General features: G+C 41.8%; 1 protein-coding gene and 1 pseudogene across 1 annotated transcript in view; one reads left to right on the forward strand and one right to left on the reverse strand.

The window, feature by feature from the left end:
• INO80C (INO80 complex subunit C) overlaps positions 1–21,091 on the forward strand; it is a 72,014-nt gene that overhangs the window by 49,575 nt on the left and 1,348 nt on the right. The window contains exon 3 of the mRNA XM_088445662.1: positions 1,824–1,891. Within this exon, the coding sequence (XP_088301788.1) occupies positions 1,824–1,891 (68 nt within the window). The remainder of the gene's footprint in view (positions 1–1,823; positions 1,892–21,091) is intronic.
• On the reverse strand, positions 9,815–11,623 carry LOC148507760 (uncharacterized; annotated as a pseudogene).

Genomic DNA, 21,091 nt, shown 5'->3' on the forward strand with positions numbered 1-21,091 from the left:
TCTGCACACTTTGTACACCCCCCTTGACTCTAACTGCGTCAAATCTTAAAAAAATTCAAAGGGTAGCCCAAAAAAGCACTTTGAAAAAGAGGACGAAAAAGTTCAAAGTGGGGGGTCCAAATTCAAAAACTAGCGAAATAGCCTTTGGGGGGGTCTGCAAGTATGGGGGAGGTGTTTTGTTGATTGCAGGTGTTTGCTGAAGGTGCTTTTTTGGCGCTTTTAATGCTTGACTTTAGTGATTTTTAAATATGCTTGCATCCATTTTCCTGTACCCCAAATTTGAAGAGACTACTTATTAAAACCAGTGGAAAATACTATTCTTCACCACTAGCTCAAATACGCTAAATAGCACTTATTGAGACCATTTCAAAACCCCAAATATCTTTAGCAGGGTTATACCATAGTGAACCCCCATGTCAGAGCATCTTTAGGGGTGTGTCAGGATGATTTCCCCAAAAATGACAGGACTTTTCGGCGATTTAGGTTTCGCCGGGTCCCGTTTTTACCGATTTGGAATTTAATATGGGGATATGCGGGGACGAGCACGATAACTTTTCGATCCTGAAACCTGCGATGACTCTGAAAAGTCCGGCAACTGACTTTTTACTGCAAATTGAATATGGCCCATAGTATGTTTGTTTTTTTTTTTTTTTAACTAAAATGGATGTCTCCAGAATACAGTGCTGATGTCTGTACTTACACTGGTGTACAACATTTTGTGAATATGACGTGTGTTAACTGTGTAAACAGATGTGAAATTATAAGTCTCTGCACCTAATGGAAGAAAAACGTATTAGTAATTTTTTGTCTGTTTTAACGTGATCGGAAAGGTCTTCTAGTGTGAAGAGTAACGCTGGGCATACACTATACAATTATCTGTCCAATCTGGCTGGTTGGAATGAAAACATGGTAATGTATGGGAGCAAATAGTCGATCATATGGTCTTAAACACTGGAAAACAGTCAATAAACAATTGTTCAAATTGGTTAAATTCATGTGTTTTAACCAATTTGTCTGACTGACCATTTTTGTCTATTTTCCTGTCATTTGCTCCCATACATTACCGAATTTTTATTTCAACCAGCCAAATTGGACACTGACAGATAATGTGTATGCCCAGCATTAGTCATTAAAGATAAAGTTCATGTTGCTGCAACAAAAACTAAATTTAAGTAAAGTTGATGCACATATTTGAATTTGTGTGCTCTTGTACTTTGAGTGCATAGCTCTGATTTCTCAGTATCTCATTTTTGGTGCCATACTTTTAAGCAGCTGTTCAAGGGCAGCTAATTATGAAAATGCCAGAGTTTTACATATTCATTTTTCATAAATTTTAACATTTAATTTATGCCATCATTTTCTTCCAAGCTTATGAAGTTAATTACTCCTTTTGGCTTGTGTAAAATATAATAAAAAAATCTGATCAAATCTGGCATTCATTTTTGTAGGATTTTATATGTATTGTTTTACTGTTTTGTTTGTCAGGTAATATTGTTTTACACCTGCCAAAAATGTGATGATGATCATCACTATTTATTAATGAATTTGATGTGTTGGTGTGTTTTTGTTTTATTAATGCAAACAAGCAAGTCCATTGTCCAAGAGGAGCAGGGACTTCTGTGGATTTTCTGTGCCAGTACATGTTCAGGCCAAGCTCAAAAATTATCATCTCTCAGGGCTGACATCTAAATTGCATTACCCAGAAGTTCAATTGGACATTGCTTCACTGAGTGTAACTTGAAAATGTCCCTATCTCTACTCATCGTCCTGCTGATGTGTTGTGTGTTTTTTTTTAAATTATTATTATTTGTTTTGTATTGCAGATTTTAATATTGATGCACCACCCTCATGCAAACCATCAAAGAAATATTCTGACATATCAGGACTTCCGGTAAGTACAAGTTGTCTGTGAACAGAAAACAATTTCCGAAGTATTTAAATGCTATATAAAATATATTTACATCGCAAAAAACTAAAAATATTTATTCTATAAATTAAAGTGAGAGAAATCTGGCAGTAATGAGGAGGAATCCATAACATTAAAGGAGAGCGCATAGAGCATTATACATAGGGTGAATCAGCCAGTGAATGAACATTTTCAGGTTTAATACAGTAATTTTAACTTTTATTGCGTACAGTCTTAGATTAGATTTATTGACTATGTTTTATTGATGTAAGTCATATTAATTTTTCACTGGTAGTTTCTACACAGTAATAATCATGGCACATGTCTCAAAGTAGTTTTTCTTCTTCAGGGTCCATAGGGCTCCACAGGGAGACCTTGGGGGTGTAGGTGGTGGATGAGAACACCGGGCACCACGCAGTTAAAGCTTTAGCTCCCAGGATGCACCGGTCCATCTCACTATACCCCAAGCCAGAGGCACCTCAGTTTCCTAGGTACCCGTCCGGAGTCGGGTCACCAATATGCAGTGGGCTGCTTAGGCAGCCCAAATAGCTTTTCTTTTTATGTTTTGTTTATTATATATTTTCCTGTGAATGCGCAGCAGCAGACTGTCCACAGGACGTCTGTGATGCCACTTCGTCACCCCTCCGGGCATCGCAGCACCAGTTTCGGCTGGGGATTTCGGCCAGCATCCCAGGGTCTTTGCTAGCCGCACCCGGACAGACCCATACAGCAACCCGGACACAAGGGGACAGGTAAGGTGGGTCATCGCTTGCGGTGACCCGCGCATTGGCAGTCATACCTTCGGTCTCAGGCGACAGACCGGAGGCGCTGAGTGTAAACCACCAGGGTACATATGGGGCAGGAATCCAGCGTCCCGGTGGGTAAACAATCACCATGGGGTGGTCAGCTTTCCCCATTAAAGCGGCCCCTCCCCTAAGCTTAGGGCGCCATTCCTCTGAGGTCTCGCTTCCCTGAGTTGCTCTCCTCCGACCCCGCCCCCTCTGAGGTCTCCAGCAGCCATTTTCTCCAGGCACAGCCACAGCTCTCTCAGGGATATGCAGGGTTCGGTCCCCCTACATATCTCTCCCTGGAGTCAGTGTATGTAGCGCTATAGCCTACCAGACACTGAGTCTGTGTAGTTGATTGTAGTGCCAGTTTGCAGTTATCTTTTATTTCTGCATTGTATGTGACTTATGCTAGTGCTGCCTATCTGTTTCTATCATCTACTGTCAGCATATATCTTTCCCTTTTTTTCTGACTTTGCCGCAGCTCCCTATAATGGGAGATCTTGTTTGGCCCAGACCTTGACAAGATTGTAACCACGTTGGCAGCATCAAAAACTGTATATCTCCCTTCAGCAAATTCTACTACAAGGCCTCGGACTACATCTTTTAAGGCCTTTCGTCCTCAAGGTAAGCCTAAAGGCCAGTCCTTCCTAGGCACCTCCACGAGGGCCGCCAAACCCAGGACCAAGCAGACCCGGATGCCCTGTTTTAAAATCCGAGGATAAACCATCAGCCTGACGGGACGGGCCTCCCTCTGGGGGATTCCAGAGTGGGGGGCCAACTTCCGCCCAGTACTGGTGTCAAACCACCACGGATGCTTGGATAAGAGAAGTGGTCTCTCTCACGGGTATGCCCTCTCATTTCTCAGATGGCCACCCCACCAGTTTTTCTACATAGGCCCTCCTTTAGACCTGAACAAGACCTTACAAATCCAGAAAGTTATACAGTCCTGAAGAAGGGGAGCACGTCCCCGAAACTTTGACGACCTCAGTAAAATTTTACAGTTGATTCACACATTTTTGTGTCTCTGGAGTGCCGATTTGTTCAAGTCCTATAAGATAGGGGTGTTGACCCCCGTAGGCGAGCACCGGAGCAAGTTACCCCTAGTGGGGACAGGAATGTCGAAGGAGTTCGATTGATAGATATATATATATATATATCTATCAATCAAATATATGATTCCGTTTCTTCGAAGGCTCCATGGCAGCCATAACAGTGGGTTAGTCCTCCACCTCCCTAATGACAGACAGCAATTTTTTTCTACAGGGACCTCCCACTTGGTGTATATAAGCTAGCTCCTCCTGTTCCCCTGTGTCATTTTGAGTGTCTCCATCACCTCTGTATAAAAAATACAATCAAGAGAGGGCTGCCATGGAGCCCTCAAAGAAACTGAATTATCGGCAAGATATAATTCGTAATTTTCTTCTTCGGTCTCCATGGCAGCCATAACAGTGGGATGTACCCAAGCTTATATATATATATTGGGCCAGATTTTATATATATATATATATATATATATATATATATATACACACACACACACGTGCATAAATATTGGGACATTGACAGAATTTTCATATTTTGGCCTCTATTCACCACCACAATGGCTTTGAAATGAAAAAAACAAGATGTGCTTTAACTGCAGACTTTCAGATTTAATTTGAGGGTAATTACATCGAAATCAGGTGAACGGTGTAGGAATTACAATGGTTTGTGCCTCCCACTTTTTAAGTGGCCAAAAGTAATGGGACTATGAACTCAAAAGCTATTTCATGGACAGGTGTGGGCTATTCCTTCGTTATTTCATTATCAATTAAGCAGGTAAAAGGTCTGGAGTTGATTCCAGGTGTAACATTTGCATTTAGAATCAGTTGCTGTCGACTCTCAATATGAGATCCAAAGAGCTGTCACTATCAGTGAAGCAAGCCATCATTAGGCTGAAAAATCAAAACAAACCCATCAGAGAGATAGCAAAAACATTAGGTGTGGCCAAATGAACTGTTTGGAACATTCTTAAAAAGAAAGAACGCACCAGAGAGCTCAGCAACACCAAAAGACCCGGAAGACCACAGAAAACAACTGTGGTGGATGACAGAAGAATAATTTCCCTGGTGAAGAAAAACCCCTTCACAACAGTTGGCCAAATGAAGAACACTCTCCAGGAGGTAGGTGTATATGTGTCAAAGTCAACAATCAAGAGAAGACTTCACAAGAGTGAATATAGAGGGTTCACCACAAGATGTAAACCATTGGTGAGCCTCAAAAAAAGGAAGACCAGATTAGAGTTTGCCAAACAACATCTAAAAAAGCCATTACAGTTCTGGAACAACATCCTATGGATGGATGAGACAAATATCAACTTGTACCAGAGTGATGGGAAGAGAAGAGTATGGAGAAGGAAAGGAACTGCTCATGATCAAAAACATACCACCTCATCAGTGAAGCATGGTGGTGGTAGTGTCATGGCGTGGGCATGTATGGCTGCCAATGGAACTGGTTCCCTTGTATTTATTGGTGATGTGACTGCTGACAAAAGCAGCAGAATGAATTCTGAAGTGTTTTGGGCAATATTATATGCTCATATTCAGTCAAATGCTTCAAAACTCATTGGACGGCGCTTCACAGTGCAGATGGACAATGACCCGAAGGCTAAAAAGAGGAATGTTATGCAATGGCCAAGTCAATCCCCTGACCTGAATCCGATTGAGCATGCATTTCACTTGATGAAGACAAAACTGAAGGGAAAATGCCCCAAGAACAAGCAGGAACTGAAGACATTTGCAGTAGAGGCCTGGCAGAGCATCACCAGGGATGAAACCCAGCGTCTGGTGATGTCTATGCGTTCCAGTCTTCAGGCTGTAATTGCCTGCAAAGGATTTGCAACAAAGTATTAAAAAGTGAAAGTTACATTTAGGATTGTTTAGTTTGTCCCATTACTTTTGGCCCCTTAAAAAGTGGGAGGCACATATAGAAACCGTTGTAATTCCTACACCGTTCACCTGGATGTAATTACCTTCAAATTAAATCTAAAAGTCTGTAGTGAAAGCACATCTCGTTTGTTTCATTTCAAAGCCATTGTGGTGGTGAATAGAGGCCAAAATATGAAAATTCTGTCAATGTCCCAATATTTGTGCACCTGACTGTGTATATGTAAAATATATATATATATATAGTCAAGACTCCAAATCTGATGCAAATCTATTTATTTAAGGTCCCTTGAAGTACTTGACCTCCAAAGTGAGGGTCCGCAATCTGTAAAGCATACTGTCTTGAAAATGTGTGTATAGAGGACCAAGTTGCTGCTTTGCAAATGTCCACTGCTGATGCCTGAGCCTTTTCTGCTCATGATGCTGACATCGCCCTAGTAGAGTGTGGCTTTATAATTTCTGGAACTATGTGTCCTTCCTTTTTATATACGAAGACAAGTACTTATCTGATCCATCTGGAAAATAGTTTGCTTGGTTGGCACACAGCCTCTCCTGACTCCAGTAGGAATGACCAAGAGATGTTTTGTTTTCCTAATATCTTCACTCATTCCAAGTATATAGTAGGAGCTCTTACTAAATCCAATTTATACAGGTTCCTTTCTTCTTCATTTTCTGGCTGAGGAAAAAAATTAGGTAAAACAATTTCCTGATTCAAATGAAAAACAGAAACCACTTTAGGAAGAAAAGCAGGATTAGTTCTCAACACTACTCTGTCTGAAAAGGTTCTTCTGCCCATAAAGCCTGTAGTTCACTAACTCTCCTAGCAGATGTAATTGCAATTAGAATAACTATCTTCCATGTCACATATTTCAAAGCCACCTCTTCTAACGGTTCAAACTGAGCTGCCATCATCGCGTTAAGTATAAGATTTAAATCCCAAGGCGCTACCAAAGATCTTATTTGTGGTCGAAACTTCTTTATGGCTTGACAAAACCTCTTAATTAAGGTTTCCTCTCACAAGTTTGATTTCATCAGTACACTTAGGACCTGATTCAGACCCGCTCGCTAGGATGTGTTCACTTGTAGCTGGCCAATTTTCGCATTGTGGCCCTGCATATGCATCGCAAGGCGCGAACCAGTGTGAGAGATCGGGAAGCATTTGCTCGCTGCGCATAGACAGCCCAGCAGAATGAGTGACCAGAGAAGCCGTTTGTTGGTGGTGACAGGGACTGGACATTATAAACTGGGGAGTGGTAGTGCGAACACAGGCGTGCCTGAGCATCTTAATGCCGTTTCAGAGGCGTGCATAATTGAGAGGCAGCGTCATAGTACATGTCACCTGGCTGGCTTTAAACTGAAGTGCTCGCAGTGCTTGCAGTAGGGTATGGTTTGCCTCAAGCTCTGCGATCGCTTCCGATGGTACCCAATGTACCGATGGTTGCATACACTTCCTGGAGCTGACGTGCGCAAGTATGCGTCTGAAGACAGGCTGGTGGACATCTGCATACACAAATCAATCGCACGCCAAGACATAGTGGGCGTGCTAATGCCTTGCCGTGCGATCGCCTGCCTTCTGTAGGTTGGCAAGATGTGCATACGCTGGGTGCATGCCAACGCGTCTAGCGAATGGGTCTGAATCAGGTCCTTAGAGCGGAAATCTGCACCTTAATAGTTGCCACTGCCAGACCTTTCATAAAACCATCACACAAGAATTGTAAGACCTGTGGAATCTCTACATTCAAAGGGTCAGTTACTGCCCCTCTCCAGACCAAAAACGTCTTCCATATTTTATAATATACTTCTAAGGAAACTCTTTTCCTTGCCTGTAGAAGAATTTTAATAACTTGATCTGAAAGTCCTTTCTGTTTTAATAATGACCACTCAATCTCCATACCGATAAATTGAGCTCTCTTATTCCTGGATGAAAAACAGGTCCCTCACTTAGAAGATCCTTTCTGACTGGAAGTACCCATGGCTTCTCTACTGACATCCTCAGAGCTGTTTGAAACCAGGCTCTTCTTGGCCAATATGGTAACACTGCTACTATCTCGACTTGCTCCTCTCTTATTTTCTTCAGAACTCGAGGTATCAAGGGAAAAAGTGGAAAAATGTATCCTAGGTGAAAGCTCCACTTTATCGATAATGCATCTACTGCTTGAGTTCCCTTCATCTGATATCTGGAGAAAAACCGAGCAAGTTTTGCATTCAGATTTGTTGCCATTAAATCTATTTCAGGCACCCCAAATCTCCATTATTTCTTGAAAGATTTCCATATTCAACTCCCATTCTCATGTTCTAATCCTTGCGACTCAGAAAATCGTCTGTCACATTTTGTACCCCTGGGACATGGATTGCTGAAAGGGACTGTAGATACCTCTGTGCCCAAAACATAATGTTCTTTACTTCTTCCATAAGACTTCTGCTTTTGGTGTCACCCTGCCGACTCAAGTAAGCTACTACAGGTTGAGTTTCCCATATCCAAAATGCTTGGGACCAGGGGTATGTTGGATAACGGAATATTCCGTATTTTGGAATATTTGCATATCATAATGAAATATCTTGGGAATGGGGCCCAAATATACACACAGAATAAATTTATGTGTTATTTACACCTTATATACACAGCCTGCAGGTAATTTTATACAATATTTTCAATAATTTTGTGGCTCAAGCAAAGTTTGTGTACAGAAATGAAATTCATTTATGTTTCATATACACCTTATACACACAGCCTGAAGGTTATTTTATACAATATTTTTAATAATTTGTGCCTTAGACAAAGTTTGTGTACATTAAACCACCAAAAATCAAGGGTTTCATTATCTCAAGTCATGCCAAAATAATTCCGTATTTCGGAATATTTGGATATGGGAGACTCAACCTGTACTGTCATATTGTCTGACAGAATCTTCAAATGAGAATCTCTAATCTTATCTTTGAAAAACATCTTCGCATTCCAGACTGCCTTCATTTCTCTTAGATTTGATGATAGTAGTCTCTCCTGTGGAGACCACTGTACCTGCATAATTAGATGTAGTAGATGTGCTCCCCAGCCTGTTGAACTTGCATCTGTAGTTAGTCTTAGGTACTGTGGCTGTGCTAACGATGTTGATATTTCCTTTCTCTTCAAAGTCCTCCACCACATTAGGAACTTCCTTGTGTGCTGTTCCAGCGTTACGTAATGATGTAGCGGTAATCCTCTACGAGTAAACTTTAGTATATTCCACTGAAGATCTCTCATTCGCCATCTTGCCCATGGTATGATCCCTATGGTTGAAGACCTCATTCCTAGAAGAGAGACAGCCGTACGTAATTGTATTCTTCTGCATTTTAGGACAAATGCAACCAGTCTTTGAATCTTTTCGTATCTGTCTTCCGAGAGTGTGATCTCGTATCGAACAGTATTTATCTGTACCCCCAGGAACTGTAATTGTTGAACTTTTACCAATTTACTCTTCTTCCAGTTTACTACCCAGCCACTTAATGGTATGGTTTTAAGAATTTGGTCCTGACTGTCCTTTATTTCTGGTATTGTTTTTCCTGAAATCAGTATGTTGTCGAGATATGGCCAAATTGACAGGCCCTGTCTTCGTAGATAGGCTATTACTACTGACAAGACCTTTGTGAACGTTCTTGGGGATGACGCCAGACCGAATGGTAGACATGTGAATTGAAAGTGACTGACTATAGGATACAAATCCTTAAATAGCTCTGATGCAGATGCTAGATTGGAATGTGGAAGTAAGCGTCTTTCAGGTTTAAAACATTAGAAAATATCTTCTTACTCCCAACAGAATTGTTTTTAAAGTTTCTATCCGAAAATCTTCTTGTCTGAAGAAACTTGTTTAAGTCTCTTAAATCCAATATTGTCCTGAACTGTCCCGATGGTTTCTTTACTAGAAACATTTGAGAATAAAAGCCCTTCCCTGTTTTCACTGGTTTTATGGCCTGTAAACTGATTAACTCCTTTATACTTTCTTTTAGGATCTTTAGTTCTGATGTTGGAGTTCTTGAGATCACAAATCTGTCCTGTCTGAGAAATTCCTGGAATTCTATCTAATAACCCTTGGAGACTATCTGTAAAACCCATCTGTCCTGGGTAATCTTTTTCCATATTTCTGCTAATTTTAAAAGTCTGCCCCCTACTGGTAATCTGGGGAGGGACGGTATATAGTCATTGTCTTCGTCCATAAGGTCTACCCTGGGTTTTTACGAAATGACTGTCTTGTCACGCCTGTACAGCATCTTCTATTGTACGGTATCCCTGGCCTGTAACCTCATGCCTCCTTAAACTGTTTAGAGGTCTGCGTCTGATATCTTGTCCACTTGTCTTGAGGTAACTTAGTAGATTTCACACCTGTTATCCTCTGTATCAATGCTTCTAATTTATTTCCAAACAGTAATGACCCCTCATATGGTAGATTTGTTAATCTGTTTTTAGAGTGAGCATCAGCAGACCAAGAACGAAGCCACAATGCTCTCTTTGCAACCACTGCAGCAGCCATAGATCTTGCACTAAAAGTTATCACATCCAAAGAGGCTTCAAATAAATATTCAACCGCTCTATGCATTATCTCCAGATTTTTTAACAAATACTGTTTTGAAATCTTTTCTTCTAAATCTGTGTGCATATTAGCACTCCATAATCTTAGAGCTCTGGACACAGAAGCAATTGCTACACCAGATGTCCCTTTTTAAGTGAGAGATTTCCATTCTCTTATACATTGTATCCTAAAAAGAGGCTCCATCCTCTAAAGGAATACTTGTTTTAGACATCACTTCTGCAACCTGAGCATCCACTTTGGGAATAATGCGCCATTTAAAAAACTCATCATGCCTTATAGGATACATACGATCAATTCTGGCCAGACTTCCCTGTCTTTTATCCACATTCTGCCATTCCTTTAACACAATTTCCTTCATGACCTTATGTACAGGAAAAACTCTATTTATTTTTGCTCTATCTTCAAACAATAAATCCTGTTGTTCATTGCCTTCAGGCACATCCTTATAATTCAGAGACTTATAAATATTTTTCAACATCATTTCTACAATATCCATATTAAAAGATCTTGTTTCCTCCCGAATCTCACCAGATTCATCACTGGATACCTGTTCCAATCCTTCCTTAACACTTACCTCATTCAGAGCCGCTCGCTCTTAATGTGGGCGGCCGCATTTTTTTTTCTTTAGCCGGCCTCCTGGCCGCTCGCTAAGCTGTGGGCGACCACCCACAGCTTTTGTGAGCGGCCAGGTGATGGTCTCGACCATCAGGCTTGTGACGAGACCCTTGTGGTAGGGTCTCGTCTGCCGCAAGCCCCAGTGAGCTTCCGGCTCTTACTACTGACATCATTGGTGATGTCAGTAGGGCCGCCCACAAACGGCAGGCGTTCCTTCAGGAACGCCTCAGTTTGTCCAGCCACCCCCCCACCCCGCCTACAAAACGGGGCGAGCTGTCGATCAACATCGACAGCCGCCCCGTTTGTAGCGAGCCCCGGAGCGAGTGAAATTCTCACTCGCTACGGTGCTTGCGTGCGCAATGCAAAACCATCGACCCGCTTGCGAGCGGATCTGAATTGAGGTCATTTGCTCAAAGGACTCTGCCTCCTCCAATCCAAGACTTGTCTGAGACCTTGATCTTTTAGACCACTGAAGGGTTAAAAATTCCTCTTTGGAGACAAGACTTTTTCAACCATTCCATCAGATCCTGAATCTGAGTAACTTGCTGACTCTGAACAGATGGAGATTTATGCTTGTAATCATCACAAAAAGCCACATCCTGACTTCCAGAAAATGGTATGTCACATGCTGCACATTTAACATTCATATGTTTCTTTTTAGAAAGTTTCTTCTTGTGCTCCACTGAACTAGGCACACTGCAGAGAAAGAATAATAAAATCCTACTATTATCTGCCCTAAACTAAAATGGAAAATTGCGCCCATCTAATAAGGACTTACCCCATCTGGGCGCTATTCGGCTGTTGGGGGGAAGGCTCCTGTTCCATGTCTGCAATCACAGCAACTGCTTGGCAGAGACATACACGAGATGCCTCTCCGGTGTACGGCACCAACCTAATAGCCTTCTGACCTCAATAATTGGTGGGCGCCTGCCCGGTCAGAGACACAATGCCTCCTGGATGATCGCAGCATCAGCCTCTGCCAGGGATGCGTTACGAGGCCGCTAGAGAATCTGTTATGGAGCCACCGCTGCATCGGGAACCCGGCACATCAGCCACCTGTACCACAGAGAAGGTGATGAAGAGACACTCGAATAGACACAGGGGAATATGAGGAGCTAGCTTATATACACCAAGTGGGAGGTCCCTGTAGCAAAAACTTCCTGTTTGTCTTTAGGGAGCTGGGGGACTAACCCACTGTTGTGGCTGCCATGGAGAATGAAGAAGAAATATATATATATATTGTCCATACTCACACGCACAGAAGTGTTCCACAGACCTTTGACAAATAGTTTTCTTTAAATTTCTTTACTGTTCCCCCATTGTTTATCTTTTTTTATAGATTTAGTACAATATAACAAATGGTCACAGTACTGTGTGTGTATGATAGAGAAAATACTTAAGGCTCATAAGTGTTTTGACAGTACAAATCCTTTTAGTAAAAGTATAGCTTACAACAAAATAACAAAACAACGGGATATTTCAAGACAACAGCACTAGTACTTTTTGAAAAAAATTTATGTAAATAAAATAAATATACATAGATGTAAAAATATATTGTAATACGAATAAATGATATTGAATGAGCTATTCATATGTTCTATTATATTGTACAATAAATCTGTTCCCAATTTTGAATCAATATATAGATATATAATTCCATACTGTATACATCTATATATATATATATATATATATATATATATATATATATTCATTTGTCAATCTCATACATTTTGGAAAACAACAGTGTTATGCATATCACTACATTGTTTTATTACATATATTCAATGTTGTGAATATTAATTCTATGGTGATAATTGGATATTGACTTGATATAGTCCCAGAGACCTACAGGGAACTGTAGTCGAATCAAGGACTATATGTCAAAATCCACCTCCGCCATTTCATTAAGTCCCTCAGGGTATAGAGTGCGCATTTTATGGATCCAATATGTCTCTCGGAGGCAGAGACGTGAGTATATTTACAAGTTACCACAGATACAGTGTATTCTATCCAAGAGAAACATTTATTCTTTTATTTTTTATTTTTTTTGCTGGCCTGATATGACCAGGAACACTGACCATATATATCTAACCTGTTAAGCGGTCAAGACCATCGCGACCATCGGGCTTGCGACGAGACCCTTGCGGTAGGGTCTCGCTGCCGCATGCCTTGGAGTGCTTTTGGCTCTTTCAGAGTCAAAAGCACTCCCACTGACATCACTAGTGATGTCAGTGGGGCCGGCCCCAGACGGTAGGCATTCCCATGGGAACGCCTCCGTCTGGGCAGCCACGCCCCCGGCATGCCCACCAAAGAGGGTGTGCTGTCAATCACCATCGACAGCACGCCCCCTTTGGTGCGAGACCCTTAACGACGGCTTGGCCGTCGTTATTCGGGTCTCGCGCAGGACGGAGCCGCCTCCGTCGTGCACTTGCACACTTGGGCAACATCGACCCGCTTGCGAGCGCTCAGTGCTCGCGAGTAGGTCTGAATCAGGCCCACTATTTGATTCCATAATTTTTAGTGTTTAGATAGCATATGTAAAGTTGTAACATAAATATTTTGAGGTTGTTTTAATTTATACAGATATTTCCTCATACACTATTGCTGCAGTCTCTCCAAACAGCCCTTCTGAGAGTGCCAGGTCCTCTCACCACTTAATTCACATAGAATATTTTTATAACTTTTCTAATTGTTTGTTTATTATTTGTCATTTTAATTTTTTCACATTTCTTTAACACTTAGTGATTTATCCTTACACATCTATCCTTTACACTTCACTATCACTTTTTTTTCCCCTTTTCGTGTGATGCCCTGGGGATGGTCCTTGGCTGGAATTTTTTGGGGTACCCTGCTTCTTGGACGTGAACCCTTTAATGTTAGGGACGCCAGTATAGAGGAGCCTTGACGATTGGCCTGGCGCTTATTCATATATTTGCAAATGTATGTAACTAATACCTCTGAATCTCTATTATGTAGGATTTAAGTATTTTCACATGAGGCTGCCCATTAAACAGTATCTCAAAGGGGGACAGGTAGACAGATGGTCTGGGATGATCTTGATATTAATACCCATCACCTTACACAGGTTATAGAAGACATTACTTGTGAAATGAGTATCCCTCCTATATTCAATTATTCTAGGGATACTGTATTTGTACACAAATTCCTGCAAGTTAAATTCTGTTATCAATATCTACTGCTCTAAATATTGCCTGGGCCCCTGGGTTGGACAGTATTCAGAGTATTAGACCTTAGCCTGGCATGGCTGCCGTTTGTCCTTAGCGACCTTGTGTCCTGTGTGTGAGAGATAAAGCACAACAGTTTAATATCATTTAAACATGACCTAAATACAACAATAAATCGTCCACATTTTACATTAGAAAAGACCCATTGGCAGGTGGAAAAGATTGTAAACACTCATATAAGGCCTGGGAGAAGATACTGGGGTTGTCTATGAAAACAAAGGGACACTCGTGTCCATCTCCCCCTAGGTGGCAAAAGAAAAATTCTGACAGTCAGGGTGTTAGGGTACAGGGAAGAAAGCAGAACAGAGATTGGGTATCAGTTACATCAATTACCATTACCAGTTTTTCCTTAGTACTTCTCGTCAACCTGCCTATCTGCAGACCACAAGTATGACCCGACTCCTAGCGTTGGCTCTCACTCTTCAATAAAGCATTAACGGCCACAATTGGAGCTGGTGCCTGTTGGACATATGCTGGTCTCTGTGCATATCTCTTATGGGGATATCCAGGTACTCCCTGGTTTGGGGGTCCTACCCTCTTTACCGTGCAGCTCTTACTTATGTTGCCTTGGCTCGTTGCAATTAAAACACTTTCGTGGGAAGGATTGAGTTGAGCAGGAGAGAAAGGTGGTGGGTATGGGTAAGGATATTGAGGAAAAGGATATTGTGGGAGGTATGGAGCTTGTGGGTAGTATGGGACTTGTGGTTGTGTAGGATAAGTGGGATAGAGCTGTGTTTGCTGTTGCGTGGGATTAGTGAGGGCATATAACTGTTCAGGTGAAAGTTCTGTGTGTGGGTGCAAGTGTGTCTGCTGGCTGTGATGTTACCGTCATTCCTTCCAGAGCTTGGATACTGACAGCCATTAGTTTCTCGCTCTGTGTCTCTCTCTTCTTTGAGATGTTTTTATCATGTTCTATTGCGGATTCTATGAGGGTATCTATTGTGACTCCCCTCCAGCCAGGCTGTGAGGTCTGAACCCGGGTCTTTAGGTTCTCTTTAAGACCGTCCATGAGTATGGTGACTATCATTCCCCTGTGGTGAGTGCTATCTTTAATATCCTCTAACCCAGTGTACTGGGTGATAGCCTGCAAAGCCCGGTCGCAATAATCTTCTGCAGATTCACTCTCCTTTTGCTTTATGGTGAAAATTTTGTTCCACTTAACTACTACTGGAAAATATATACCCAATTGAGTTACAATGCGGGAAATGTTACCTTGGTTTACTTGGTCTGTTAAGGGAACGTCACCATCCAATACACAATCCATGATAAATTTAACACCACTCGCCAATCTTTATTAGTTGGCTCATGAAAACTACCCAAATTCCTCAAAAATCTTTGACATTTGGCTAGTTCCTTTTTGGGATCGGGGAAATCATTTATGATGGAATTTAGTTCTGCCCTTGTCCAAGGACAATGAATTACCACTTCCCTTGTGGGCACTACACCGTTCACATCTGCATTTCCATTCGGAACAGTTATTGTCCGAATGGGATGCAGACCGGCAGCGCTGCTACCTTTTGACCTTGTTACCTGGCTGGGGGTTTAATCTGTTGCTGCTACGTATGGTATTAACAACTTCTTCTTCGGGTGCAGAGGGTGTTAGCACTTCCCTTGCTGTTACCGATGGAGATGGCGGCACCACTCGTGATTGTCGTGGTACAGCATCTATCATTTGTACAGCATGGGAAATGGCAGACATTACAATAGGCACATCATCCACATCATGAACATTTTCTTTATGGTTGCTTAAGAGAGGGTACAAATTGCTTGTTAAATTTTTATGTTTTTTTTTGATAACTGTACTTGCACCCCCATCCACATAAGGTGGTGGTGGTGCACGTGAACTGCTGGCAATACCTTCCGCAACGCTACCTTGCCACATGTGCGTGCCATTTTGCGGCTTGCACACATTGCAATCCAGCGATGCGGGTGTATTTTCTGGCAATGCGTTTGCGACGCTAGTTTGTGTCGCTTGCACATTTTTAAGCCACGCATCCCCTTCATATTGCCACAATTTTAAACATTCATAATATTTTACCTTTTTACCTCGAGACCGCATCAGACTGATGTGGTCCGGGACATTATTCAATACATCTTTATCAAAGCTACCAATTCTGGGAAACGGTCTAACACTCTTCATCGTTATTTTAAACCATACGTCACAATACCTTATTGCATAAGAACCGTACTTAGTATGCATAATACGACGGGCCGATCCAAGCAGCGCCTCCATTAGCAGCACATCATTGTCTAACATTTCTATTGCGCCTAGCACTTAAGGGTCCTACGATACCCTTAACATTTAGGTAACGTGTTACACCCTAAACAAATGTGCGTCTTTATTGCGCACAAAAATGCGACTTAGCCACGTGCACAATACTTAAACACCCCTTTTAAACGCAAAATACTATCAACAAAGGAAAACAAACTTGGGGGGGGACCTTATGTAATTTTTTTTGTAAATTTTTGCTACTTTTTTTTACAGGTTCAACAAAAAGGGGAATTTTCGGGAAATATTCTAGGGACCCCCCTAAAGATGTGTAGACATGGGGGATCACTTTGGCTGATCAGGGAAGTCGGGGTTTCTAATAGCCGCGGCAGGGAAAAAGACCTGGCAAAGCTAGTTAAAAACCCATAGTGATCCCCCATGTCTGGACATCTTTAGGGGGGTCCCAAGCATATTTCCCGAAAATTCACGTTTTTATTCCTTAATGGGGTCAAGGGTCATTTTTGAAAAAACAGGGATAATTTTTCAAATAAAAAAAAGTGCAGAATTTTGGTTTGGGGGTGCAGGCTTATAAAAAATAGCCTGTACTTTTGGGAATGTCCCCTTAAAAGGAAATGTTCCAAAAAAATTTTTTAAAAAAGAAATCGGGACACCCTAAAAAAAAAAAAAAAAAAAAAAAAATGTGTTGTGAAAATATAAAGAAAGGAGAAAAAATTGCCAAACTAAAAATATAAATTCTGGTGGGGTCCCCAAGTATGTGGCAGGTGTTTTTTTTCATTGCGCAAAGTAGCGGCAGGTGCATTTTTGCTGAATTTTTTTAAAATAACTTTAGGGACTTAAAAATATGCTAGTACCCATTTTCATGTACCCCAAATTTGATGGGACCACTTTTAAAAACTAAAAAAAAAGCTAAATGCTCTTCTGCATCACTTCTTCAAAGTCGGGAAAAAAACACCTGCCACGGCTATTTAAAAACCCCGACTTCTGCAGGCAAAAACGGGGGTACCCATAGTGATCCCCCAGGTCTGGACATCTTTAGGGGACTCCTACAATTATTTCCAAAAAATTCCCATTTGTTTTCGTCGATCCAAGTATCGCCGGGTCCCGTTTTCAACGATTTCATATTGAATACGGGAATAAGCGGGAGCGCGCGCGATACTTTTTCGGCGGCAAAAGCTCCGATGTGCGGCGAAATCTTCGACGGCGAGGTTAACGTTTCATATTGAATACCCTTCTATATCTCTCAATGATGGATAGTCTTAGAACATCTTCTCAGGGGTATATTTACTAAAATGAGGGTTTATAGAAGCAGAGATGTTGCCCATAGCAACCAATCAGATTATAGCTATTATCTTTTAAAAGGTACTAGGTAAATAAGTAGAATCTGATTGGTTGCTATGGGCAACATCTCCACTTCTATAATATACCCCTCAGCATCATGTAAATGGATAAAAACAAAAATAAAGCATAAAAACAATCATTTGTACTGCATCAAATAAGCTGCTAATTGGGGTCACATTCCACAGTGTATACAAATAGCTCTAACTGCACCAGCATATTGTTGGAATTGAACATCTATTAATCAAAAAATGCCCAAGATAGACCACATTCCCTATTTGTTTTTCTTTTTTCACGCTGTTAAAATCATCATAAAATATTAATTGGTCATTAAACGGTGCAGAAAATTTATGTTTCAATTTGAATCACTGCAGACATTCTATTAATGTGAAAGATTCAAGGAAATATTTTACAGTGGTTCTCAAAAGGTTGCATCCAACTGTATGTTTTACCGATTTATACTCTACTCTGGATAAGTGAAATAACTTAATTTATAGTAGATTGGGTCTGGGTGAACATGTTTTTACTTAATTCAGTTTTCAGCTCGACTAATCCAACGTAACAATCCTGGTATTGGATGAAGTATTGTATTTGTCAACCTTGCTTGGGCCAGGTTAAACGTGTGTGTGTGTTGGGAGAGAACATACAGTGATATGGTGTGAATATGAGTATTTTTTATTATTAATTATAAAAATACCCTCAAATTAATGAAGCTGAAAAAAAATTCCCTATACAGTAGTAAAATAAATCAAAAAGCTCTAATAAACATAGCAGTATATTTTCATTATAGTTCCGTTTGCAATTGCTATACTCAGTAGGGTGCCTCATTATCATTACTTAATGTACTATTACTATTTTTTCTACACAAAATAATAAAGCCAAATATTTACAGTAGTTTGACAGGAATAAAAGCTTTGTTTCCTATAGTTTCCTAGAGGAATAATGGCATGTATAGTTTCCTAGAGGAATAATGGCATGTATAGTTTCCTAGTCTTTGACTTGCTGTGTGATATTTGTCCCTTAGCATTTTGATGTGTGTGTTCTATTCTTCTAGATTTCCAAGTCTGTAAAGAATGTTCCTCTATTAGCATAACAAATGCCCACACATACCTTTTAAGCTTTCTATCTGGGTTTATTGACCTCTCAAATAATTTTTCTTTGCTTCTGCAGATAAATAATATTTTACTTAATGTAAACATCACTTCGAAAACCCTCATGACTTTTGATATATATAAGCAGTGATTAAGAGCACAATATTGTGTAGCTCTGTGTTTAAATGCATAAAGGCTCTGTATCATGTTTGTACTGTTCAGACATTTTAATGAGATGTAAATATAATTTAATAGAAAACCGTACATTGAAAATACATGTCCTTTGGAACTAAACCTGTCTCTTAAATTTTATAGCTTCTGGTACTTTATCGCCTAGGTTTGTCATTTTGTAATTGCATAAAAATAAAGGTAGTATTTCAGGTCTTAGGTAATATCCCCATATTTTTACTATGGTAAAAGCAATATGTATGTTGTTGAACCTGTGGCAGTGGTGATTTGATAAGGAAAATTAGCTATGTTTAGAATCAATTGGGTGTTATTACAGTAATGGGATCTCAGTCTTGTAAGTGATCTGCATATGTATCCATATGATTACACTTGTGGTGTTTTGTCTGCTAACAGTCATTGAACTAGCAAGAATTTAAACTAAAGCTGGGTACACACTAAACGAAGTGTGTACCCAGCGCGTTGTCGCTAGCGGGGGTGGCGGCGGCATCGGCAAGTGCATACACACTTGCCGGTGACGGCGGGGCCATTATGCATTCGGCAGCATGGCCCCCGCTGACTATATCGCCCAGTGCGCATCATCAGCAACATAGCGGGTGCACACACATGTCGATGTGCCCGATATGTCGTCCGATCTGTCTAGTGCAGGGGTGGGGAACCTTTTTTCCTGCCGAGGGCCATTTTGATATATAGAACATTATTTGCGGGCCTGGTGCAGGCCGTGCCCCCTCCGCGTGACATCACACAGGGGTAGGGCCACAATCGCCGATGATTACAGCAATGCCCGGAGCATCCTGATGATGCTCCTGGGAGAGGTAAGGGCAGCAGTGTGACCGTCTGAAGTGTCCTAAGGACCCTCCAGGCGGCACTGCTGCATAGATTCTGGCTGCAGTGTTCCAATCTAGGCACCCTGCTAGCCAGATGAGCCTAGCAGAAAAAAGCTCCGCGGGCCAGACCGATTGATTCCGGGGGCCTTATACAGCCCCTGGGCAGGAGGTTCCCCATCCCTGGTCTAGTGTGTACCCGGCTTTATTTTATTAAAGCAGTAATTGCATCCTCAGAATTTAGTTACTGTAACTGACTTCACCTAGTTATACAAATTTCTTTAACATATCCTCCAAGCCATGTATTTGTTATATATCCATCAACTGTTTGTCCCCAGAGACAACATTTTGACCTGTGAGTTGCAGACTGCTTTACCTTATATGAGACTCGTGGGTTTATTTGCACGTTCTATCTACTTGTTGTTGTTTTGTTTTACCTTTTTTTTAAATTTCCTTCATTTTGCTGTTTCATAACAGTGACATCTGGGCCCACAATGGCTGCATATGAACAGACTGAGGGCCTGTTTCAGACACGGTCGCAAGCGCTGAGCACTCGCAATCGGGTCGATGGTGGCCCACAGCGCAAGCGCACGACGGAGCCGGCTCCGTCGTGTGCATGCGCGAGACCCGGCTAGCGACAGGCAATCCGTCGCTCCGGGTCTCGCCCCAAAGGGGGCGAGCTGTCGATGTTGAGTGACAGCTCGCCCCCTTTGGTGGGCGGGCCGGGGGGTGGCTGCCCAAACTGAGGCGTTCCCATGAGAACGCCTGCCGTTTGGGGGCGGCCCCATTGACATCACGAGTGATGTCAGTGGAGAGATTCCGGCTCTGTTAGAGCCGAAATCTCTCTGGGGCTTGCGGCCACGAGACCCTACCACAAGGGTCTCGTCGCAAGCCCGATGGTCGCGATGGTCTTGACCATCACGACCATCATCATGGCCGCAGCTATGCGAATGGCCAAGAGGCCGATCCAAAAAAAAAAAAAAGCCCAGCCCTGATTCAGAGCGAGTGGCTCTGAATCAGGCCCTGACTGCACACTGCAGTGGTGTTCAAGGACTCTGAGGCTGTGGTAGCGGTGCAGGCTATGATTGAAAGGTCAGAACACACAGTGCATCACAGTTTGCTGCGTATAGGATTATGTAGCTGCCAAATGGTCAGAGTGCCCATACTGACCCCTATCCACCGCTGATAGTGCCAACCATGGGCATGTGAGCCTGGAAAGTGGCCTGGTCTGATGAGTCACATTTTCTTTTATATCATGTGGTCTGCCAGGTGCATGTGTGTCGGTTACCTGGGAAAGAGATGGCAAGCCTGTGTAGGCAGTGTGATGCTCCTGGCAATGTTCTGTTTGGAAACCTTGGGTCATGTGGCTTTTACTTTAA

The sequence above is a fragment of the Taudactylus pleione genome, unplaced genomic scaffold (genome assembly GCF_031769625.1).
Source record: "Taudactylus pleione unplaced genomic scaffold, aTauple2 ptg000386l, whole genome shotgun sequence".
Classification (NCBI taxonomy): Eukaryota; Metazoa; Chordata; class Amphibia; order Anura; family Myobatrachidae; genus Taudactylus; species Taudactylus pleione.